We start from the raw sequence: 26,187 nt of genomic DNA on the forward strand, positions 1-26,187 counted from the left end.
AGGCGGTGCTGGAGGTGCGACGGGTCCAAGCTGCGTGCGGTCGGTGGCCGTGTGGCGGTCTGCGAGGGTAGGGGGTTCGGCGCAGAGTCGTGGGCGGAGAACGAAAGATGGTTTTTTTAATAATAATAAAATAACTTAAAAATAGAAGATATTTTGTAATAAAAAATAGATTTTTAAAATAATGATAAACTATTATTTTTATAAAAATTTTTAAAAAAATAATTATAAAATATTAATGTTAAAAGATAATTTCAAAAAATATGTGGAAGGAAGGAAGAAGGAAGATTTTAAAAAAATAATGAAATTTTATTTTTAAAATTACCTAGCCAAAAGAGCGCAGCAGGAGAAGAAAAAAATTAAAAAATAAATAAAATAAATAATTTTAAAAAATATATGGATGGGTGCGGAGGAACGATGATTGGGTGGAGGAGCCGTAGGTGGCATTGGAGGGGGTTGGGTGTTGGGCGTAGAGGGGAGAAGGAAGAAACGAAAAAAAAAAATTTTAAATAATAATAAAATATTAATTTTAAAAAATATTTTTGAAAAATATGTAGACAAAAGAAAGAAAAAAGATTTTAAAAAATAATAAAATTTTATTTTTAAAAAATAATTTGAAAAAATAGATATTGAGAGGCTCTCCACTCACTCTTGCTGGATAGCCTTCGTCCTTAGTAGATTTGGAAAAATAATTTAAAAAAATAATAATAATAATAAAATTATTAAAAAAATTTAAAATAGAAGATTTTTTGTAATAAAAAATAGATCTTTAACATAATGATAAAATATTATTTTTTAAAAAATAAAAATATTAATTATAAAATATTAATTTTAAAAGATAATTTGAAAAAATACGTGAAAGGAAGAAAGGAGAAAGATTTTTAAATTTTATTTTTAAAATTGCCTAAGCAAAAGAGTTCAGGAGGGAAGGAAAAAAAGAATTTTTTTTAAATATTATTTTAAAAATAAATATTATTTTTAACATAAAATATTATTTTTAAAAATAATTTTGAAAAAAATTATTTTTAAGATGAATTATTTTTTAAAAATTATTTTTTAAAATTAATAATTTATTATTGTTTTAAAAATCCATTTTGAAATAAAAGAAAAGGAAGAAAAAAATAGATTTTGAAAATAATAATAAAATATTACTTTTAAAAAATAATATCGAAAAATACTTAAAAATAAGAAAAATATGAAAAAATTAAAATTAAAATTAAAATTAAAAAATTAAAAAATTAAAATAAAATATTTAAAAATAGTTAAAAATAATTATTTTATGTAATGAAAAAGGTTAGGTTTTTAAAATAATGATAAAATAAATATTAAAAATTAATTTATTATTTTTAAAATAAATTAATATATTATTATTATTATTATTATCATCGTCATTTTTTTCTTTTCTTTTTTTTTCTTTTTCTTTTTTTCCCTCGTTTCTCCCTTTCCTTCCTCCCACCTCGGCCGACCCTCCTCTGTCAACGGCCGACCCGCACCCAGCCCCCTCCGATGCGCCACCCACGGCCCCGCTCTGCTGCTGTCTTTCGAGTCATCCACTGCGGACCTCACGCTCGTTCCGTCCGGTTGCCATGTCCTGATGCCACCCGTAGCTCATCCGTCCGCCACCTATCGCTTCTCCGCGCCTCCCCCTCCACACCGCCCGCCCCCCCCCCCAAAACGACTTCTCAGTGCCACCCCCGCTGGCCCCCAAATCCCATCCCCTCCCTCTTGCGGAGGATTCTAAGCTGCCCCTTCGTTTGTCCCAAAAAAGAAGAAGAAGAAGAAGAAGCATGTCAGCGCTAACGCGCCCGTGAAATCAGCGGTCCAAAGTGGATGATGAATTGAAAAATAAATTGGAGGGAGAGCTATTTTTGAAAATAAAAAATAAAAATTGAATAAAAAAAATCCGTCTAACTCATATACCATCCATTTTCCATCCTACTCAAAAAAGGGACTCAGGGCCGATGTTTAAAGTAGAAATTAGAGAGATATGAGTCCAAAGAAAATAATTTATAGCAAGCTGCAGACGTACTAGCTTTTTGACTTTCTGGCCTTACGCGGAAAAAGACGGTCTGAACCATCAGTCAAAAAAGGTTGCAGATGGGTCTTCCATTTACTGCAGGGGCGGTGGCGTCTCCACCTTCCCAAAAAAAAAGACATCATGGCCGCTGGTCTTTTCGGCACAACGATGGGACGTTTCAGTGAACGTTGCCTGAGCGGTTCCTGCACGAGAATGACACGTACTCCGTCATCAGGCCGTATATTCAAAACGCCACTTCTATTGGAACCGGGAGAAGAAAGAGTTGGCCACTTTTGAGAGCAACCATCTTCGCTCAGATCTTATCCATCACCAAGCCGTTGGTGGGTTACTTTGTTCTTCCTTCTTTTGATTCAAAATTCATTCCATGGTTTCCCCTTTGAGTTTGGAGGCCTGCGGTCAAGGTTCGCCGGCCCACGCCTCCGTAGGTTCTTTGGGGGATTCATCTGAGATTCAGCAATGTCCCACTGTAGTTAAATCTGTATTGGGGAAAGATGATCTCAAACGAATCCGCCATAAGTATAGGATCCCAGAGGAGTTTACTCTTGAGGTTCCTAGTGTTGGAAGCCGGGTGACCTCCCCTCCGAAAGGCCGACTTGGTCCTGTACGAGGAAGCTTGGAAGGCAGGGTTAAGACTCCCCTTGCCAGAGGTCATCACTAGCCTCTTGACTTGGTATGGATTATGTCCTGCCCAACTCGTCCCCAATGCCTGGCGGATGATCGTTGGATTTTTCTGCTTTCTGCTGCATCGTGGGATGCCGCTTCGTGCTGTGATGTTTCGGGCCTTCTTTCATTTGAAGGTACATCCCAGGAGCAAGGGTTGGTGGTATGTCTCTCCACGAAAGGGGTCTACCATCCTCTCTCCTGGCCCTTCCTCCATCCATGGTTGGAAGGGACAATTCTTTTTCGTTGTTTCGGAGAGCCCTTGGCAATGTCCGTCCGGCTGGGAACAACCACTGAAGTCTAGGTTGTTAGAATACCCTGATCTATCCGAGGTAGAGAGGGACTTGGTAGAAGACTTGAAGGGACAAAAAGCTCCTCCCTATTCAGCGCTTTTTCGGGAAGACCTTTTGCGACGGCTATGCTTGGGGGACTCCATCCCCGAGGGTAAGCTTGACTTGTCATTATGCATAGATTCCGAAGTAACATAATAGTGTGTTGATACTGTTTGTTTTGCAGGCATGAAGCTTTCCACCAAGGAACTGGAGGCAGCAGCTAGAAAAAGAAAAGCTGATGCTGCCGAAGAGAAGAAGACGAAGAAGAAGAAGCTGATTCTGCCCCCCTCCCCTACTGCTGCGGATGATGCGGCGGAGGCAGGTGCGGAATCGACCCAATCCGACCCTCCTGTGGAAAAGAAAGAAAAGAGAGAGAAGAGGAAAGAGGAGGTTGCGCCACCTTCACACGATGTAGGCTCGTCCGAGGCAGCCAGGATCGAACCTGAGACAATCGTGATCGAGCCCAAGGTGGTAGTTGCAGACGTCTCACCTCCTCAGCCCGATGTTCCCGCCGAGGTTGAAGTAGTTTTGGAGAGTTCCAGCCTACCTACCGAGGCTGGAGAAACCGCAGGAGACGGTCCTCCGAACAAGGACGCAGCTCCTCCTTCAAATTCTGGCGAGCCGGCGGTCCTCCATTCACGGAAGTTGGTACCATCAGCCAGCTCGGTGCCCCGCGTCGATGATGTCGAGTTGGCTCCCCCTATGAACAAGGATAGATTGCTAGGGCAGTCTTTCGATGAGGCCGATCGAAACTTCTGCCAGAAAATGGCTGAGGTAAGATCCCGAGGCTCAAGGGCACTTAATTGGTTGTTTCCTTCAAGCATAATTTGATAATATGTAATTGTTTTGCAGGGAACCTTCGAGGCATGGGGCTTGTTGATACAAGCCCGGCGGTTCAAAGCAGAAGCTGAGCGGCTCCGCCAGGACTTGTCTGCTGCCAACTATTCTTTAACAGAGGCTGAAAGGAAGAATGCCTCTGAGAAGTCCCGCGCTGAAGCTGCCGAGACAAAACTGAAATTGGTGGAAGATTCCTTCAAGCTCCACCGAAAGAATAAGGAGGCAGAGATCATTTGCCTCCAAGATCAAGTAACCTCAGCTGTCGAGATAAAACATCGACTGGTGGCTGAAGTTTCTCAACTGAAGTCGCAGCTGGAAGAGATTCCGAGACTCAAGGAGCAACTTGCTTTCGCTAAGGAGGAGGTTTCTCGCTCAGCTGCAGAGGCCGCTGCTGCCAAAGAGGAAGCTGCTAGATCTGCTGCCAAAGCTTTGGAAGCCAATAAGAAATCTGAAAAGGCTGCAGAGGAAGCGATCAAGTCCTTCAAGCAGAGCGACACCTATAAGAGGCAGTTATGCGAGTCCAGTGTAACTTCTTTTCAGAAGGGTGTCGCTTCATATAAAAGGGAGATTGCAAGACGCTTCCCTAATTTTGACATTGTTGGTAGCGATTTTTTGCCTTCTTCTCCTGAGAGTGATGATGAGGACGAAGAAGAATGTAACGAGAGAGGAGAAACTGGACCAAGTCCTCCATAGTTTTTCTCTGTATAGAAACCTCGAGTCCTTTATACTCCAGCGGAATCATGGAACAAAGAAATAGTTTTCTTTCTATATTTTGTTCCTTGTTGATGATTTCTTGTTATATCCCTTGATGTTCTACTTTCTTTCTTGTGTGGAAATGGAATTTTCTGAAGAAGAGCTTCGTACTGGTCTGCAGAAGAGACGAAGGGAGGCCGGTGTTTGTGTAGAAATTCTCTGAGGAAGAGCTCCGCGCTGGCCTCCGGAAGAGACGCAGGGAGGCAGGTGTTTCACGAGAAGCCTTATTCCCCGTTGAAGGAGCACGACTAAGACTTCAAGCATTGAAGTTGCTACTCCACATCCGGAGGCAACCCAAAGCACAATCTCTCTTCCCGCGACTAGGGTTGAGACCGAAGTCGGGGGGACAAACTTCCCAATATTGTGTTTTGGGAGGATACCGCTGACCTTGACCTTCTCTCCACGGATTGCGACTGAGCCCTCACTTTGGGCACTGAGCCCTAACTTTTGGGCCCCCTGCCCTGAAGTGAGAATCGGGCACCTACAGGGTCAGCCATGGGACGGCGACTTGAGCCTATCTCCTCGCACATAGGATGATGATTTGAACCTATCTTCTGCGACACGGGACGACGATCTGATCAAATTCGTACCGACCTTTGGTCGGATCTGCGCTGACAACGCACAAACGAACCCAAGACGGGAGATTGTTTCAAAAAAGGACGTGGGCTAACAGATATCCCTATAAATTTAGGACGGTTACAAGAGAGAGAGAATGTGGCACGTGAATAAGCGTAATTTAGTATCTACTATCCACGATCATATTGTGGAGGCTAACTCTTCATGATGATTATCGAATAATTAGATAACGTACTTCCCCCTCTTCTATAAAGAGGGCTACAAAAGGCACTTTGATAAGTTTTGACATTCTGAAATCGAGAGACTCGCTCATCCTCTCCCTCGCTATTCTCAAAACTCAAGTAAATTTAAGCATCGAAGGATTTTTTATTAGAAAAATTTTTACTTCTTTTGCATGATTCGAGGGTTGCACACTATCTTTGGACGTTTACTGACCATCGAGCTCTTGACCTCATCGATTATTTTGAGGGGCTCTTTTAGTGCTTTCGATTCGCACCCTCGTCGTAGAGATCATTGATTGTATTACGTGGTTAGCACATGTATGCATATATTTGTGAATCTGTCAGTATATTTTTTACAGGATTCTACTTCTGTAAGTCAGATGGTGATTTGCTAATTAACCGATGCAATCTGAGAATGTGATTGGTCTGATCGGTTAGAGTTTGTGTAAATTATAGATTCATGTACAGTGTGTATTGCTAGTTTCATAATTGTCTGGATTTTGATGAATTTATCCATGTTAAGCTTTTGATTATTGTAGCATACATGTAAGCATGTAGCATGCAATTAATCAGAAGAACTGGGGGGGAATTCTTGTGCTAAAAACATTGGGTTGTTTTAATTTCATGTGAATCTGATATCAGCAAATTATTCTTTCTCATGATGAGTATAACGTCATCTGATTGACAATTATAGCTTTTAAGCAAGGGCTTTCTTGTTATCATGCAATAATCAATAATATTATGATATATTTTAATTTTGGCGAACAATTTAGTTTCCATCTCTCAGAGGAGAATGACTAACCTGCTGGAGAAAGCAGCATTGACCAATGAGCAGTCTAGATCTTTAGGAAGCTCTTTTGTAATCATTGTTTTGTTCCTTTACTCCAGATTTCGCTTCATTGGCTTCTGCAGGATCCGGTTCTTGTCATCTATACAATTTGTATAGAATCTTCAGTAATTATTGCATTTTATAGTAATCTGGGGAATCAGTATCTTATTTTATATTTTTAGATTCTAAGTCGTTGATTCTCCATGACATGATCCATTGCTACACTCCTTGTGAGCTTGTGTCCTTTTCCAATGGGCATACTTGCATGTGCATTTTGGCCTCATTCCATGTTGAAGTGAATGGGGTTGGATTCATTTAATGATCACAAACAGAAGAGAATTAAGTCTTGAAGCTCCATTCAGAAATTTCAATTGATTCACAGGAGAAGTCTAGGTGTGGTATCAAAATGATATTAAAAGCAAGATGGTGGGATGAGAAGGGAGATCATAACTAATTACATAGAAATTGGTATACACGTATGATATATAGGTATGAGGTATGTGCAAATTATTTTATGCTTGTCAATCTGAAACTATATATTGTTTCACCAGACAGAATATAAGTGTTATGCCTGTTTCTTAGGTACCGTAGGGAAAAGATTTAGGTCACATATGCCGTGACTGCAAATAGTATTCTGAAATGGTATCTCAAGCTATTGTTTCTCCTTGTTTAAAGTTTAAACTATCTGATGCATAGATTAGCTCTAATACACATGCACAATCTGATGTACAATACAAATTAAGATAATATACTTTTTTCTGTAGATCTTGTATAATGACATATCTTGTATTATATATCATATATAATGGACCATATATCATGTATCATATATTTTTATTTTGTAGGTGGAAGAGTATGGGAGAGAGCCTGGTGAGGTTGAGTTTTATAGGATGACTCATACCTACCGAGATGGCAGCTTTGTACGAGAAGAGTCTAGAGATCTGATGGGATGTATTGATTTTTTTGTTAAATTATTTATATTATCATTTTTTTATCATTAATACATAGGTCTGCTCTTTAATATATAGGATAGAGCAATAACATTTATTGCAGAATATATCGACGAGTCACTATAAGAAATTTGACTTGCTGCCACTAATAGTCGTTTTGCCATTGCTAATACAAGCTATCGCTAATTAGTGATCAAAAAATCCTAATCGCTAATTGTCCTTATTAGCGACGAAATTTTTACCTGTCGCGAATGAAGACTATTAGTGACGGCATTAGCGATGGCTAAGCTCCGTCGCTATTTATTTTCTTATTTTTAAATAAAATTTAAAAAAAATAAAAAAATTAACGACGATTTTATTGTCGTTAATACTGTCGCTAATAAGTATTAGCATGACTCAAACTGCCGCTAATGGCATTAGTGATATTTAATTTTATTTTTTAAAACTTCATAATAATATTTTGTTATTAGCAATGGCTAAAGCCGTCGCGAATGCCGTCGGTAATAATTAATTTTATTTTTTTAACAAAATTTATAATAATATTTTTTAAAATCTATTTTAATTAATCACAATCAATTATGGTTTCTAATGCCTGTTATAATTAAAATCCAAAGATAATATGACAATCACAAATAAAAAATTAATTATATTATATTAAAAATATAAATTATATAATTTTATAAGCAGTATCAAAAAAATATAATACATCAAGACAAAAGGAAATCAGCCCAGATCCTCCTCGTCGTCCTCCTCCTTATCCTCCTGCTCCTCTCCAGCAGTTGATGGATGAGAGCCGGATGTCCTAGCATCCTGAAACAAAGAAAAATAAAATATTATTAATAGTTTCGATATGGAGGCATATTTTTCGAGACACTCTTTTGATTCTCGAACAGATTGTTCCTATATATTTCATTCGATGATATGGAACTATAGACAACCCCGATCCATCAATTGAATGGTTAGATTGTATTTTTAGCCCCTAGATCCTCTTTTCCGACTCAAGCCTAAATATGTGAAGTTTTTAAATATGAAAACTTAAAACAAGTAAAAGAGTTTACTAATAGAATTATCTGATATGATGGCTGGGATAACGAGCCCAGCTGGTCGCACAGCTGTGAATCCCAGAGAATCTCTACAACCGTATCATGGATGTATCCCGGAAGCTTTGAGATCGTTGACTCAGAAGCCTCTATACGACCTTTTCCACAAGCGCATCGCTCTAAGTCTGGGACGTCGAGGCCTGTGAGGATGCCGAAGAATATTGAATCATTGGAGGGTCGAAGCTGTGGCTGAAGCCTATGATCTAGCTCCTACTCTCCCCTTCGGTGACCCTGAGCCATCCCTCAAGATCAAGAAGGGGCTGAGTGGATCGATCATCGTCGTGCCGTGCAACAACGTACTCCGCATAATCTGCCTACATAGTTCAAAAATATATTAGTTCTAATATACATATTAGATCCTGTAATAACTTAATAAATACAGTTTGAAATTCTTACCGCGATCTATCGTAACCTAAAGTCTAAATAATCACTAGTCCTCCTAGACTGCTGTGTGGCCTTCTACAACTGCAGCTGGCCTGGTGGACGATCCAGCTACCGTGTCTACAATAAGTAAATAATAAAATTAAATTAATTAAAGCATATATATAAAAATTTTTATAATTCTAATGAAAAATTTTGGTATAGATTTCTTACCAGTTTGCCGTCCACAACATATATGCCGATGGAGCCATCCGTGTGCTTGATCGGATCTTGCTGGACGATTTGATTCTGTCGAGCCCTCTATCATCTACTAGCATACTCCTCCTGCTCCACTGATCATAGAGGGCCTCCCATACGTCTACCGACATCTAGTGATCTCCATAGGACTTCCAGTTCGATGGTGATTGGGAATTGGAATGCTTGATGGCTGACTGTCGTAGACTGTGTAGCCGACCTCGAAACCTACATATGGCCATCTGCTCAAAGATCAGATGGCTAGCCTCCTCATCATAAGGAGATAAGAATCGGTAGTACCCCTACAAGTAGAAGCAAGCATGTATTAATAAATAGAATACAAATCTACTATGAATTATTAAATTAAACACCTTTGACTTACTAGAAATATCTTCCAGGATGCATCATGAGCTCCCGACGGTCAACTGGAGAATTTGTTTGCTGGCTCCGGCATCAATCATTAGATGATCCTGATAATCACACGAGGCATGGAGCTCTCTGTAAATGTGCTACAAAATTAATTTTGAAACATAAATGTTAGACTCTACAATGGCTAAATTTTAAACATATTCAGTAAAGGATCGGCTCTGAATATAGATGAGCTCTCTATCCTCCAGTCGAATTGGAGATGCCGCTAGTCGGACGGGTCCTTTACCATGCCTCTGTGTCTGAGAGCTAGTCGCTGGTATGTGTGACTGTGGGGTCATTGGTGACCCCCTGTCCTCTGAACCTAAGCATAAAATATCTAATATAAAGAATATTATATTAGTTAGCAAATGATAAAATAACATAAACAAGAATATCTAAAGTGTTAGAGTTTATCGCAGGATGTGAGAGATGTAGAACCCTACGAGCTGGCCGCATGATCACTCTCTTCTTGAGAGCTCTGTCCTCCACTGGCATGGCTCCGACCTCTAGAAGATATGATGTATAATTTTTAAAATAAAAATAAATAGATTCATCAAATTAATTATATAATTATGGATGGCAATGCAAGATTTAAAATGATTCAAGGATTATATACTTAGCACTATTCATCGACCTCTTCAGATGTCTGGTACCCTTCAGATTCTTCTTCCGATTCTTCCTCTTCTTCTAATTCTTTTTCTTTTTGCACCTCTTTCTCTTCTTCAAATTCTTCTTCTTCTTCTTCTTCCCCTTCTTGGAGAGGATTGTCCTTTAAAATAAATTCAATTGGATCTACCTCCTTATGTTGGCCATCATGTAAAAGAATTCTTGGAGTATCCAACTCGACATCTATGGAAGATCAATGAAACCCTAATGTTTCATCTTCCTGAAAGTATTCTGATAATTGGGGCTCTTCTTCTTCTTTGAGCACATAATGAAGGCTTGAGATTTAACCTTACATACAGCCCACCAATCTTCTTTTCCTCTCTCTTTTGATGAAAAAGGAGTATAATACACATGAGCAGCTTGTTGGGCTAGCACAAAGGGGTCATTGACATATTCTTTTGATCCATGTTTGATTTCAATAAGCTCGTGCCATAGATCAACCTTCATACAATTATCGATGTCAAACCATCGGCACTTAAACAGAATGACACTATTATCACCTAAGGGATAGGTCAACTTGATCACGTCTTCGAGGTTCCCATAATAGTCACTCTCCACCTCGATATCAAACTAGCTGCCTTTTATACACACATCGATGTTCATTGTACTTTTATATTCCCCATATTGCTACGTATAAAATTTAAAACTATTTATATTACAATCATTATAATATATCACGTATTTTGTTTGTCTGTAACCTAATGGTCTTAGCTTCCTAAATATGGATTCACCGCCTTACATGATCCGCATATTATAAAAAAAATAAATTGAAGAAAATTAAATTAAATTAAATGACAATGATCATTTACCAGTTGATGGAACCAATTTGCAAAATTCTGTGAGCGCTGAGTGAAATTTTCTTTCTCGCTTATCATCGGGTTGTTCCATCTCAGCATCTCATCATATTGTTTATACATGCACAAGATAAGTACAGTATGATAAGTGATTAAAAAGTTGAGATTGTGATGGATGCTTACTCAATATATAGATCGATCTCTACATAGTTTAGCAAAATATGTCTCTACCTATCGAAGTTTAATATCAATCAATACTTGATGAACCTTGTGCCTAAATTTACGAGCAGGATAAACAAATATTGAGATCTCCACCTCTGATCCCTCACCACCATCATCATCATGTCGACCCACTTGAGTCAGCTTTATCTATACACTGGGATTAAAGTAGTATCGACTGAAATTTAAAATTTCTTCTATTATATAAGCCTCCATAATAGAACCTTCGACTTGGACCTTATTTTTCATTTTTTCTTGAGATTATGTATATATTTTTCAAATAGATACATCCACTTATACTATACTGGTCCCCCCACCCTAGCTTCATATGTCAGATGAATCACGCGGTGCTCCATGGAGTAAAAAAATCTAGGAGAATATATCTTCTCCAACTTACATATGGTCTCTATACTGCTAGTCTCAAGATTGAAGATGTGGTCGGTGGATAGTTCGATAGCACAAATATCTCTAAATAAAAGACTAAGCTCGGTCAAATAACTTCATATAGAGTTGGAAAGAAGATCACGCCAAGCCAATGAAAGTAATCATTGCAGAAAATATGGCAGTCATGGCTTTTTAGTTCATAGAATCTGCAATCTTTGACATTAACGCACCAAGCTAGATTACTTGCATAACTATTTAGAAATTTAAGACTTTTATATCATTCACAAATATTTTTCAATTGCTTCCTTATTAAGGTACAAGATGCTTTCGACTTCAAAAATTTTCCAGGTGATATCTCAAATAGCTCTAACTGAGGATATTTGCATATGTTCTTTATATTTTCTCGAGCCTTGGGAATGCCCTTCATCTTACCCTTGACATCCATAACAATATAGAAAATATTATCGAATACATTCTTTTCAATATGCATGATGTCAAGATTATGATAGATCAAATTGATGGACCAGTATGGCAATTCTCAAAAGATGCTTTGCTTCGTCTAGTTATGAGTTCTATCGAACTCCCGAGGCTTCTGCTTGTCAAATAGCATGCCAAACTGGATTTCATCTAATTGAGATATCCTTTAAAACACTTCCATACCATTGAGGTGTGGGGGTGCATGGTCCTTCTCTATCTTATTCCTCCTGAAACTATCCCACTACTTTCAAAAAAGATGATGTTCGAAAAGGAATTGACGATGACAATCGAACCAGTAGGGCTTATGACCATGCTTAAGCTGAAATGATTTTATATTCTCCATACAATAGGGACATGCAAGCTTCCCATGAGTACTCTATCCTGATAGCATCCCATAAGTAGAAAAATCACTGATGATCCACATCAATGCAGCATTCATTATAAAATTTTGCTTCTTCGATGCATCAAAAATATGTATGCCATTGAATCATGTGAATTTCAGCTCATCAACAAGAGATCTTAGATATACATCAATGCTTCTACTAGGATATCATGATCCAGAAATGAATAATATAAGAAAGATGTTATGTTCTTTCATGCACATCCCAAGTGAAAGATTGTTGGAGTAATAAAGACTAGTCAACATGAATATGGGGCTGCTACATGACTGAACAGTATAAAGCCATTTGTAAATAGACCCAGTCGGACATTGTGTGATTCCTGAGCAAATAATGGATGACAAGCATCAAATTACTTTCATACCTCACTGTCTGACGGATGACTCATCATATCGGAGTACTTACGAATCCCTTCTTTGTGCCATCTCATCCATCCAGTAGTACTCTCGGTAAGTAGAGCTTTCGAAGATTAAAAGTGAGCAGAAGGTATCGAAGAACCTTACATAGTATGCCCTTCTGATTTCTATCCTCTTCCCTCGGTTTAAATTGACTTTCACTGCATACATCATATGAGCTCTTCAGTTGAAACTCCTTGTAGAAAAGCATACAATTATTACGGTATGCATCTATCTTCTCGTATCCCATGCCTAACCCTTTCACTATTTTTTTTGAAGCATAGAAGATCCCAATAAGCTTCTTATCTTTGGATAGCATCTTTTTTATTATTACTATCATCTTATCATAATAATTGACCATCATATTAAACTCGATCTTCAAATTTAACAACTCTGACACAGCTGATAATACAGTATGTATTTCACATCCCAGCCATAGTGGTTCATCAACATCTCTCAGCATATGATAGAAATCGTCACTGTCAGCTTTTGGATCGTCCTCCACATCTCAGTTAAATTTAGAGCCAACTGCATCTATAATCATGTCTACTATTCTATCTGTGTTCCTGTCCTGCTCGCTTCTAAACCTTGTAACTTTTTTTCACATCTCCCCATGTAGGTACCAATGCTTGTAGTTGGGCATAAATCCACTCTTATACAAATGGACAGTAATTATATCCCTATCAAATATTTCTCTATTGCCACATCTATTACAAGGACGTCGAGCCCATCCTTGATGTAAGAGTACTGCATTTTCAAAAGTAAAATCGTAGATGTACTCTATATCCTCCTTATATTCAGTAGAAATCGCCCTATCGACTACTCGATAGTCCATGGCACATTATCTAAGAATTTTGTATATACATAAATACAAAGCAACTGCTAATTAATTATTTTATCACTCAAAATAACTTATATAGTAAATGTCTCCTATCATCAATGAATAGGTATAAAAGATTTTTATCCACTTAGAAAATACATTAATTCTATAGGTCAATTACAGTAATCAAACGATATGCAACAAGAGCCAAAAAAATTTTGACAGTATTTTTTCTTAGTTTTCTCGACATGGTTGAAGATGTATGGAGAGAACTAAAGAAAGATACTATTTGAAATTTTTTTCGATCCCTCAGCATATTGTTTGATTACTGTAATGACCTATAGAATTACTTGATTTCTTAAACTGTCCATACTGGATAATCAATTGACTAATATACATAATTCTTGCACTCATAAAAAAAGATATAAATATACGAAAATAGTAGAATATGTATATTAATCATAAGATGGGTTTATGGTTCTGTACAATATAATTTTTTTTAAAATCAACACCTAATTAATTAGTTAAATTAACACCTAATTATGGAATGCCGTAGAATATGCACTCGGCCCTTACGCGAGCACTAGTTGCCTTGGACACCGGCTGGGATCTGAGGCCTGAGAGCGTAGGGCATGCCCCGACCCCATGTTTGCAATGCTGATCGGCACCTTGTATCGGCCTGAGCACCCCCTAGATGCCTTGGACGTCAGCTGAGACCCAAGGTTTGAGCGCATAAGGCACGTCTCGTCCCCGTGTTTGCAATGCTGTCCGACACCTACCATCGGTCTGAGTGCGTAGGGCGCACGGGGGTTGGATGTCTTGAATCCCAACTGGGACCCGAGACTCGAGCACACAGGGCATGCCCTGGCCCCATGTTTGCAATGCTACTTGGCACCTTCCTTTGGTCCGAGCACTCTGCATGCTGAGACCCAAGTCCTATGTTTCTAATTAATTAATTAATTAATTTTAATTAATATAATTAATTAAATTTTTTAATATATAATTAAAATTAATTAATATAATTTAAATAAAAAATAATTTTTAGTGACGACATTAGCCGTCGCTAATACCTACAATAGAAGGCAGATTGGCGCGCAGGGATTGAAGGATGAGAGGACAGATAGGGACGGGATGCCGGCTCAGGGACACGATCGCGAAGATGAGGTTGCGGGGATGGGGCTGTGGGAAGATGGCTTGGGTCGGGGTCGTGGGGTCAGGTCGACGGGGCAGGGCTGCGAGCTGGGGGTGGTGAGGTAGGGGTCGCAGGGTCGGGCCGACAACGTCGGGGCCGGTGGGGTCGGGGCAGCCACAAGCATGGAGGGATGCGGGCTCGGGTCCGCAGGGTTAGGCCGACGGGGTCGGGATGGCTGTGGGCATGGAGGAACACGGGCTTAGGGCCGCAGGGTCGGGCTGGCGACGTTGTGGCCAGTTGGGTCAGGATAGCCACAGGCATGGAGGGATGCGGGCTCAGGGTCGCGGGATGTTGGAGGGATAGGGTGGGGAGAGATGGGGCATTTGGGTGCCTATGAGAGGATGAGTTACCGGTGAGAGGATAGGGCGTTTGGGCGTCGACAAGAAGAGAGGATGAGGGAACAGGAGGGAAGGGGGTTTTGGGCACCGACGAGAGGGGGTTGAGGGGGGTTTGGGTGCCGACGAGATGAGGGAAGAGGAGAGAGATGAGGAGTGTGTGAGAGAATTTTTTTTTTTGCCCGCACTTGGGTATGTGTGGTGGAGTATTAGCGACTACAAGTTGCCATCGCTAATGTCATCGATAAAACTATTAGCAACGGCAACATCCGTTACTAAAAATGGATAGCCATTGGTAATACTTTTATTAGGGAGAAAAAAAAATTTCATAATTTTTTAAATAATTTTTTTTCAAAATTATTAGCGACGATGAAGAACCGTCCCTAATACCATCGATAAAACTATTAGCGATGGTATATTTCATCGCTAAAAACAAAGAGTCGTTGCTAATACATTTAATTATAATTATAATCAAAAAAAAATTTAAAATTTTAAATTTAGTAGCAATGGTAAAAGCCATCGCTAATAGACTGTCTCTAATACCATATATTAGATATAGGAGAAATATTATCGCTAAAAGCCGTTGCTAATAACTTTAATATTTTAAAAAATTATTAATATTTTAAAAAAATATTAATATCAAAATTTAAATCTTATATTCATCATTCATTATTTAAATAATTATCATTAGAGTATCGTCATAAAAGACCATCTCGATTTAGTAGCCTTAGATATGTTGATTATTAAAATTTGATTTTGATGGCCACGAATGATCGCATAATGATCTGATAGATAGAGACCACTGATGGATTCAAAAACTTATAATAATGATCTCAATGATATTTATAGAATACTATTAAAATTTTACTTCAATCAAACATTATTATCATGATCAATTTAGCATGGAATGATTTGGACCATTAAATGAAAAACAAGTGATCAAAAGATCAAACTGCGTTTAATTATAAGGTGATTTTTTACATAAATGATCTTTGATACTATTTTGATCATTTATCTGATGGTGATCATAAAATTCAAATCATATATATATAAACGATCTAAAATTATATATCTCTTGATACTCACTCTTAAAGTCCTTCAATAATTATACTTGTGCTTTTGTAAGATTTGCTTAATATGAATGGTTCATATATATACGGTTTGAATTTTATGATCATTACCATATAAATGATTAAAAAAATAATAAAGATCATTTATCTAAAAAATCATCTTAATCGAACGTCATTTGATTTTTTGATCACTCATTTTTATTTAATGATCGAAATCATTCCGTGCTAAATTGACTATGATAATGATGTTCGATTAAAGTAAAATTTTGATAGTATGCTAAACATATCATCAAAATCATCATTGAAAATTTTTGGATCCATTGGTGGTCTCTATCTATCAGATCATCATGTGATCATTTGTGACCATCAAAATCGAATTTTATTGATCGACATAGCTCAGACTATTAGATCGAGACGATCTTTTATGATGATACTCTAATCATAATTATTTAGATAATGAATGGTGAAGATAATTATTTACCATCGTTAATAAGTTTAATATATAAAAAAAAATTTCTTTTATTTTTTGCGATAGCAACTTCCATCGCTAATAGTGCCGTCGCTAATGATTATTAGCGATAAAACATTAGCGACGGCTCATTTTGTCATTAATATTCTTTTCGCCGTCGCTAATAAGTTTAATAAATATTTTTTTTTTGAGACAGCTAAATCCATCGCTAATAGTACCATCGTCAATGATTATTAGTGATGCAAGCATCATTTCTAATGCCCTTTCCGCCGTCGCTAATAAGTTTAATAAATATATTTTTTTTTATGACGGCTTATTTTTTATCATTATTTCTTGTCGATAAAAATTATTATTGGAGATGGCAAAAATACCGTCGGAAAAATAATTATTAGCGACGAAATTATTACCGTCGGTAATACCATCGCTAATAATCTTTATTAGCGATAGCTAAAATACCATCGCTAATGGCCATCGCTAATATCTTAATTTCTTGTAGTGTCATCATCATCTGCAGAGTACAATTGCGTTGAGGCCTATGTGTTCACTGAGCTTATGGGATCAGAGCATTATGGCCGAATGAGGGGTTATGGAGTTGGAGTCACCTCTATTCAGTTGTCTACAATGAGCAGATATATTCTGGAGTGTAGATAAAGCAGCAATACTGCTGAGGCCCGTAGGCTAGAGACACATGTATAGAAGATGACACAGAGACATATATAAGAGATAATGCAAAGATACGAGGCACAATTACAGGAGATAAATCAGAGACGGCATACAAATTGAGGAGTTGAGGCAGACCTATCAGACAGAGATAGTATCATTGAGGACTCAGATTGATTAGATTACATCTTTTTTATGTGATTTTGCCCCATATTAGGTAATTATCTATATATAATTTCTAAATTTTATATTATTTATATGTATATATATTTATTTTATAGGCTTTTGTACATACAGATTTCTAGATTCTCAACTTAGAAAGTTTTTCTGTTTCTTTCAGGTCCTGATACTTCCAGTAGCCATCGAGATGATGATGATACCATAAACAAATGATAGCCCTCTATTTTTTTTGCATTTCCTTACATGAGATGATGATGGACATTCATTCATTTTAGGTAATGTAAAAAATAGAGTAGTCTGGTTTTATGTTTTACAGCTGTCTTACCGAGTCTATTGCCTATCTAACTGTTATAGTTCCAAACATTAAGCACTTGTGAATTTTGGAATATAGATCTGTTGAGTGCTTTGTCATTTACCTAAATTTACTGTACTCAGATTATAATGATACACCTTCTTTTGGACTGAATATAAATGTATAATGTATTCACAAAATTTTATCATATATAATTTGTTATGATTCTCTGAAACGATATGTGTGCTGCTATGCCTGCTGGGTCTTTTACAGGATTAAACACTCAACAAATGCTTTAGTCATTATTATGGCATTTTCAGTCACCAACCAAGATGTGTAGTATCTCAGATTTGAGAGTTGAATAAACTTGCTTCTGATAATAATTGGATACACTGCAATTACATATATCGCCTTGAAACAGGCAACGCAGAATGGGCAAATAGATATGATATTGATCTCCACTAGTTTGTTTCTCTCTCTGCTTCAGATTCTAAGGATGCAGCCAACAGGGCCATAAATTTCATGCTTCGATGGTGAGTCATTGTCAAATCGTACACAAGTAATCTAGATATATGTACTGAAACTCCTGTAGGTTCATGGACCTCTTAACTCAGGGAGATTATCCATTGAGCATGAGGTCATTGATAAGAAAGCGTTTGCCCAAATTTACCAAACAGCAATCCAGAATTTTTAATGGATCATTTGATTTTATTGGAATTAATAGCTACACCCCACGATATGTTTCTGAACTAACCTTATCTAAGAATGTTAGCACAAGCTATGATACTGTTATGCAGGCTCAGGTGGCAGGTAAACATGCAAATGTAAACTTTACTATCATTTTTTCGGTCACTCAACAAGCTATTGTAGTCTGCTTTGATTAATCTTCATAACAGTGGGACTTGTATGCTATAGAGATGCATAATGGAATTCATGAAATATTATGAAATTTAGATCTGATTGATATGAATACATGAGATACCAGTTAGGATATGCAGCTGAAATTCCAAGGTTGCTGAACTAATATTATTTCCATAACTGACTTCTACATTTTGTAATACAATATTGTGTAGAAGAGATCCTCTACTTTTGCATGTCATTGAAAACCATCTCTTTTCTCATTCAAAGTGGTGAAGTATTAGAAAAAAAGGTCGGAGGTATGTTGCCATCCATGCTCATCCCGTCAATGCACTTTCCAAAAAGATGAAGAAATAATATGCTCTGTTATTCTTTGTCAGGTTATTAGCATGGATAACGATTTTCTTGAGTCATCCTCTGCCATTGATCTAGGAGATGTTATTTGTAGGATGTGGGAGAGTATTTCTCATATAATTTTTCTTTCATCTCCTCCCAAGTTCCTATAGGCTCTTATCTCCTATTCTCAGCTAGATGCTCTAAATTATGCCAATACAACTTAGCTTGACTGATTAACTTCATTTTGACAAATCTAATTTTTTGGGCTTTAGACATGTCATACCACTCATAGAAGTGGTCCATATCTGCCTCTCAGTCTAAATACTCCTTAGGATCAAGCGAACCATCGAAGCTGGGTGCTTCTACCTTGACACTTCTTAGGACATACTCATCCTAATCCATGGGCTCATGATAGGGGTGCATATCTAACCTATGACCCATATCTGGACCCTAGGGAATGTGAGGTCCTCTCTGAGCCAGGGGCACAGGTGGGGTATCAAGGTCAGGTGGTCGTCTGAGAGTGGGTTGGCTTTGATCTATTTCCTGACAAGCTCTAAAATTTCTACGCCTGGTGATCTCCCGAGGAGTCTCAAAATTAACTTGATTGGGATGTTTCTCTCCTAAAACCACTATCCTAGCGGTTAAGTTTTGAACTACATTATTTGTATTTCGTATGTCATCACTCAAATTCTTAAAGCCTTTGTTTAAATTTGTTAATTGCTCCATCATACTTTCAAACATAATTGTTATATTGGGATCCATACTAGATGTAGATGGTGAATACCTTTGTAAGTACTCGATCTCTGATCTAGTTGGCATACACGAGTCACCAAATCTAAAGTCTTAAAAAAAAAAAATTTGTGCAGAATTCTTAACGATCAATAGATTTTAACACTAATCTTGATGACCTACGGACCTCTGATTGAAACGAAATTTAAAACACTAAATTTCATGATTTTAGGAGTTTTTTAGGGATAGGGCTCTTAAAATCTTTCAAGGTTGCTCGCTGCAGAATTTCTGGATACAGAATTTCTACTACAAGGCAGCTTATGGAAATAAATTGAAAACTTTAGAGATTCTAGAATTTAATAAAATTTTAACTCTAAACTCTCTAGTAAGTTAGATTTTTTTTCACGAAATTGTAGAATTTTTTGCTATTGTTTGCCCTAGATTTTTGCAGAAGATTTCAAAATGGATCTGAAATTCTATATGCAGATTTTTAATATAGAATTTAAACCTAATGCAGATTCTAATTAACCTAATCAAATCTATAGGCTCTAATACCAAAAATTGATGTGGGACATGATTTAAAATTCAGATGCTATGGTCCTAAAGATGCGACATGCAATTTAAAACCCATGCAAAAAGATTAAGATCAGCAATTAACTAATAATTCAGCAGACAAATAGAACTATTCAAGTTCCTATCTCAATGATTAAGATATAATCAGATTAAAAAAAAAAGAAATTAAACAGATGACGAATGAATTCTAGATCTAAAGTTCTATGGATTGTAGGCAATTAAGAAATTACCTATGATTAGGATATATCTCTAGATCTTTAACATGCAAATCTAATAATTAAGGAATAGAAACTCACAGAGAAAATCAATAATAATTTTAAAAATACCGATTGAAAAGATTTCATGAGAGACATATCAAATAAGCCCTAAAGTAGCGAGTTCAAATCTCTTAGAGATCAAAGACGTTCGTGTTTTGGATTGATCACAAGGTAGGGTCAATGGATGTCGTTGCGTAGATTGAAACTTCAGCAATGGAATCATAGTGTAGAATTTAATTTAGAGGGGAATAAAGAGGAGAGAGGGGAGAAAGTAGGGAAAGAATAAGAGGAAGAAGAGGAAGAGGAGGAGGAAGAAAGAGGAGATGTGAAATATTTTATTCTCAAAAAAATTCTATATCCTTTTTTTTAACAAGTTTTTTACAAGCTAAACTAAACATAGAACAAACCACTTGGGATCCTTTTGCTTTTAAACACCCAAACCACTTAGGACTCTTTATCCCTATCAAATATCCTAATTTAAATTAAACTAGTCCTAGGCCAACTAAAATAGAATAGAATCAACAAAATAAAAATAAACTGGCTAACGAGATCTAATTCGATTGACTCAATTGGGCTAGATTTACAAGACCTCATAACTAAAACTCAAAATAGAAGAAATAAAAAACTAAATCAAGATCCAATTTAATTAATTGAGCCAAATAGATGTCAACCTGGTACTCCGATGTCATCCATGTATCCAAGTTGGCTTCGATCGATCATCACTAGTGATGGTGTCTGTACCACTTAGTAATAGTACATCCGTAGATTCTCGATATTTCAAGTCCGAAAAATTTTCATGCTGTTTAAGTTCTCAATTTTGTACGCCCCTGGTCATAGAACTACTAAGATTTTATAGGGATCCTCTCAATTTAGAGATAATTTTTCTTACTCGATCGATTTGGAGACTTCGGCTCTTCTAAGGATTAGATCTCTTACTCAGAAGATCTTGGGTTTGACCCAGAAATTATAATATTGGGCTATCCTTTGTTAATATATAGGATGCCATCCTTAGCTGAGCTTGTCTTCGAGTTTCGTCAAGTAAGTCAAGATCAACTCGTCGTTTGTCTAAATTGGTCTATTCATCATAATGCTCCACCCAAGTTGAAGATAGGCCGATTTCAATCAGGATCGTGGCTTCTGTCCCAAATGCCAATTTGAAAGGAGTTTCTCCAGTTTGGATCCGAGGAATTGTTCGGTAAGACCATAGGGCAATGTAGAGTTCATCGGTCCAATATTTTTTGGCTTGATCAATTCTCATTTTCAAAACTTGTAGTATTGTCCTATTGGTTATCTCAGCTTCTCCATTGGATTGTGGGTATCCAACCGATGTGAGTTCGTGGATAATATGATATTTCATATAGAACTTCTCAAACTTGGTATTGTTGAATTATCGATCGTTTTCAGTGATGATTACTCGGAATAGTCCAAATTGGCAAATAATGAATTTTCATAAGAAATTGATAGTCTTCTTTTCTGTTATTTGTGCCAGTAGTTCAACTTTCACCCATTTAATGAAGTAGTCGATGGCTACGATGATGAACCTTCTTTATCCACTGGTAGGTGGAAAAGGACCGAGTATATCGACACTCCACTGATCAAATGGCCATGGTGTCAAAATGGTTGTAAGGTGACTCGACGGAAGCCTTTAGATATTGGTAAACCTTTGACACTGATTATACTTCTGTACTAAGTCGGCAGCATCTTTTTGCATGGTTGGCCCATAATATCCTTATCGAAAGATTCTGTAAGATAGCGACTTGCCCCTCAAGTGGTTACCACAAATACCCTTGTGCACCTCTCGAAGAGCATAATTGACTTCGAAAGATCGAAGACATTTGAGTAAGGGCAAAAATGTCGATCTTCGATAAAGCCAATTGTCTATGATCACATACTGGACCGCCAACTTTATTTGGCATGCTTCAGTAGGATCAATCGACAAGATTCTGTTAGTCAAAAATTCGATGAACGGATCGATCCAGCTTAGTTTATGACTGACTTGGATCTGGTGAACTTCCTCTTCGGAGTCGATACTTGGATTCTCAAGATGCTCGATAAAAATCTTTCCCAACTCAACACAGCCAGAAGTGATGAGTCGAGACAAGAAATTGGCTCGGAGTCGAGCAGGGGATATAGAAGATCTCCAAATAGTCAAAATTTATTTGCAGAAATCTAAGCTTCTATAAATAACTAAGAAGAATAGGATCCTGAAACTTATATTACCCTCAGAATTGGTCGGTAATTAACTGAGAGTCGATGAATACCTTTAGATATTTTACATCGAGATCTTTGATGATCTTCAGTCCGACTATCTATGCTTCATACTCAACTTGATTGTTTGAAGCCTTAAAGTCAAACCAAAGAGCATACTCAGTCACCATCCCATCGATATTAGTTAAAATGAGACCCGCACTGCATCCTTGGGCGTTTGAGGCTCCATCCACATATAAAATCCACATCGACTCCAAAGTCTCTTTATGAGGTTGATCCTCGACTCAACCATCATTGGTTGGTGTATATTCGACAATAAAGTTGGCAAGTATCTGAGTCTTCATCGAGGATCGTGGAATATAAGAAAGATCAAACTCCTTGAGTTTGATTGCCCATTTGTTTATTCAATTTGAAGTGTCTGGCCATTGGAGCATTTTGTGCAGGATCCGATATCATAGGGTGCAGCATGAAAAAAAAGAAATAAAATAAAAAATATAATATAAATAGGTGGATTGGCCTCAAACCTACCTCCACAGGGCATACAAGCTTCACTAGGAGAGAATAAAATACAACTAATACAAGAGGAACTCACCACTCAATCTTTGTACAAGAGTCTCTCAACAAGAAGCCCCAAAATCTTGATAAAAGCTCTTTAAAATCTCTCTTGAAGTTTTTTTACATCTTCAAGATGTCACCAGCTATCCAACGCAATAAACGGCTCATCAATCGAAGCTATATAGGCTCCAGAATCTCAAAAATACTGTTATACTAGGAATATTGAGTCTCAATCAACTCTAGAACAATCCGTAGCCGTTCGATCATGATCGGCTCGCACCAGAGTCATTCGATCGTGCACTATAGCCTCAAATCAAACCTGATCACACTCGAAGTCATCCTCAGCCATTCAATCATGAATGACTAGCTCCAAAGCCGTCGGATCGTGCAAAATTACCCATGGACCATGCATGAACCATGTGATCGATCCATGCGGCCTCCATGGACCACCTAGCACCCTGCGGTCCACGGTGGACCGCATAGGGCATGCGGCCTGGGCGCTTGCACGCGCGCTGGGTCGGCCCGCACGCACGCTCGCATGCTGGGCCATGCGCGCCTGTGTGCGCGCGAGCGTCCGGCGGGCCCGGCTACACCGCTGCCGGCCTCCGTCACCTTATGCAACGTGCCACCTGCTTCAAACTTTTTTCGTATGTATTTTCACTGTCTAAACTCTGTTTGTACTATTCTTGGGCTCGTTGGACTTCGTTCATCATCCTGGATCTCACTGTGAGCTTAATGTGGACCGAATCTTAAGGTATTAAATCTCAACAATCTTCATCTCGACTCAAAATTCGATCTCTATCTATCTCTGAGAACCTATGATCTGTCTCACCCCCATGCCCTGGGGCATGCCTACTGTCTTATGGATGGACAAATGTGGGAGTCGAGCCAGACCGCTCGATCCCACCTCCATGATGGGCTGTGTCCACTCTAACCAAAGATCTGTTTGGGGAAGTCTCCTGCAGCAATAGGAACTTCACTCTACGATGTCGCCTCTCGTCCTCCCGATTCTTCAATCTAGTACCCGATCCACCTCCATCTGTAACTTTACCTCGCTCTGAGCTCCTCCTAGCTCTCGAAGCTCCACCTCATACTGGGCTCTGTCAGATAGTAATATTCTCTCATCCTCTTCTTTTCCTCTAGAATAACCCTATCACCATGCAACACTTTTAGGATTCTTCTACCGCTACCATCCTGTAACCTCTCGAATCCAGTCTGCTCAGTGAGATAAGATTTCATCTGAAATCAGGTATGTATCAGATCTCTCCCAATTTCTTAACTACACCATCATGTGTCCTTCAGCTGACCGTCTCGATGCCTCTGATCGCACAACTCAATCCATCCGGTAGATAAACAGTGCCCTCACTGCTATCCAGAGAGTCAAACTGCTCTTCTCTGTAACATATATGATAGATGCATGCAGAATCTAAAATTTACTATTGAAAAGAAGTAGATACCTCGTCAGATATCTCCAGGACATTATCCTCTGACTTACTATTAGCCATCGTTGTAGTAGCTCTCGTCCGATCTCTGAGTTAAGGGCAATCTTTGACTAGATACCCCAACTCGTTAGGTCTTGCTCAAGTCTCTCATCCTAGACTTGGACTACCCTCATTGCGATCTCCTGTCACTCTATCTGCCGCCTCCTGCTCCTCCAGAAAATACCAAAGCTGAGCTGCCGTCTGAACTCGAAGCTGGAATCTTCCTCCTGAGAATCTCATTCTGGAGAATCGTCGTGGTGACCTTGTCCATCTTAATAGTGCTCTTTTTCATTAGAAGAGCAGTCACTAAGGACTCATATGAAGGAGAAAGCGATGCTAGCAAGACTAGTGCCCTGATCTTCTCCTCAACTTTCTAGTCAATGCTGAAGAGATAGGTGAGGATCTTCTGAAAGTGGTAGAGATGCTCCTACATGCTCTGTCTCTCAACCATCCACAGCTGGTAGAACTGCCTCTAGAGAAAGAGGGTATTGGTGAGAGATTTCATCATGTATAACTCCTCGAGCTTCGACCATAGCATCATCGGAGAAGTCTCGCCAAGTACGTAGATCACCACCTCATCAGCTAGGTACAAATGGATCGTACTCACCGTCTGCATCTGAAACCACCTCCAATCCTGCACCTCCATGGTTGGTTTCTTCTCATACAAGAGAGCATCGATCACCCCTTACTGGATGAGCATGTCCTTCATCCTCGCCTGCCACAAGAAGAAATTGCTCTTTCCATCAAATATGTTGATCTCCATCTTGATTGTGCTTATTTTCTCCATCTTTTATCTCGATCATCACCGCCGCAATCTATGCTTTGGTATAATCTTGCTCTAATACCAATTGTTGTGCAGGATCCGATACCACACAGTGTAGCAGAAAGAAAAAAATATATAATAAGAAATATAATATAAATACATAGATCGGCCTCAAGCCTACCTCTATGGGGTATGCAAGCTTCACTAAAAGAGAATAAAATACAACCAATACAAGAGGAACTCACCACTCAACTCTTGTATAAGAGTCTCTCAACAAGAAGCTCTAAAATCTTCATAAAAGCTCGCTGAAATCTCTCTTGAAACCTTTCTGTACCTCCAGGACGTCACCAACTATCCAATGCAATAAATGGCTCATCAATCGAAACTGTATAGGCTCCAAAATCTCAAAACCATTATTACACCAGGAATACTGAGTTTCAATCAACCCTAGAAGAATCTGTGGCCATTCGATTATGATCGACTCTCATCAAAGCCGTCTGATCGTGCACTATAGCCTCAAATCAAGCTTGATCACGTTCGAAGTCATTCTCAGCCATCCGATTGTGAATGGCTCGCTCCAGAGTTGTTGGATCATGCAAAATCGCCCGTGGACCACATATGGACCACGTGATCGGTTCACGCGGCCTCCATGGACTGCCCAGCACCCTACGGCCTAACATCCGAGGCCCTCTGAAGGAGCATTTTTGTTCTGAAGCTCTCCAGATGATCAGTAGGGTTGGTGGTCCCATCATACATCTCC

General features: G+C 38.3%; 1 protein-coding gene across 2 annotated transcripts; it reads left to right on the forward strand.

The window, feature by feature from the left end:
• The first annotated feature begins 2,133 nt into the window (after positions 1 to 2,133).
• Positions 2,134 to 4,630, forward strand: LOC105060837 (uncharacterized). Of its 2 annotated transcripts, none has more exons than XM_010944686.4 (3): positions 2,134 to 3,139; positions 3,212 to 3,801; positions 3,880 to 4,630. In XM_010944686.4, exons 1-3 carry the CDS (start codon positions 2,749 to 2,751, stop codon positions 4,555 to 4,557), a joined length of 1,659 nt encoding a protein of 552 aa, XP_010942988.1. In that variant the 5' UTR covers positions 2,134 to 2,748; the 3' UTR covers positions 4,558 to 4,630. The 2 variants fall into 2 exon arrangements, with proteins under 2 accessions (XP_010942988.1, XP_010942990.1); XM_010944688.4 differs by having other exon boundaries at positions 2,137 to 2,355.
• The last annotated feature ends 21,557 nt before the right edge of the window (positions 4,631 to 26,187 follow it).

Source organism: Elaeis guineensis, chromosome 4, assembly GCF_000442705.2.
Source record: "Elaeis guineensis isolate ETL-2024a chromosome 4, EG11, whole genome shotgun sequence".
NCBI classification, from domain to species: domain Eukaryota; kingdom Viridiplantae; phylum Streptophyta; class Magnoliopsida; order Arecales; family Arecaceae; genus Elaeis; species Elaeis guineensis.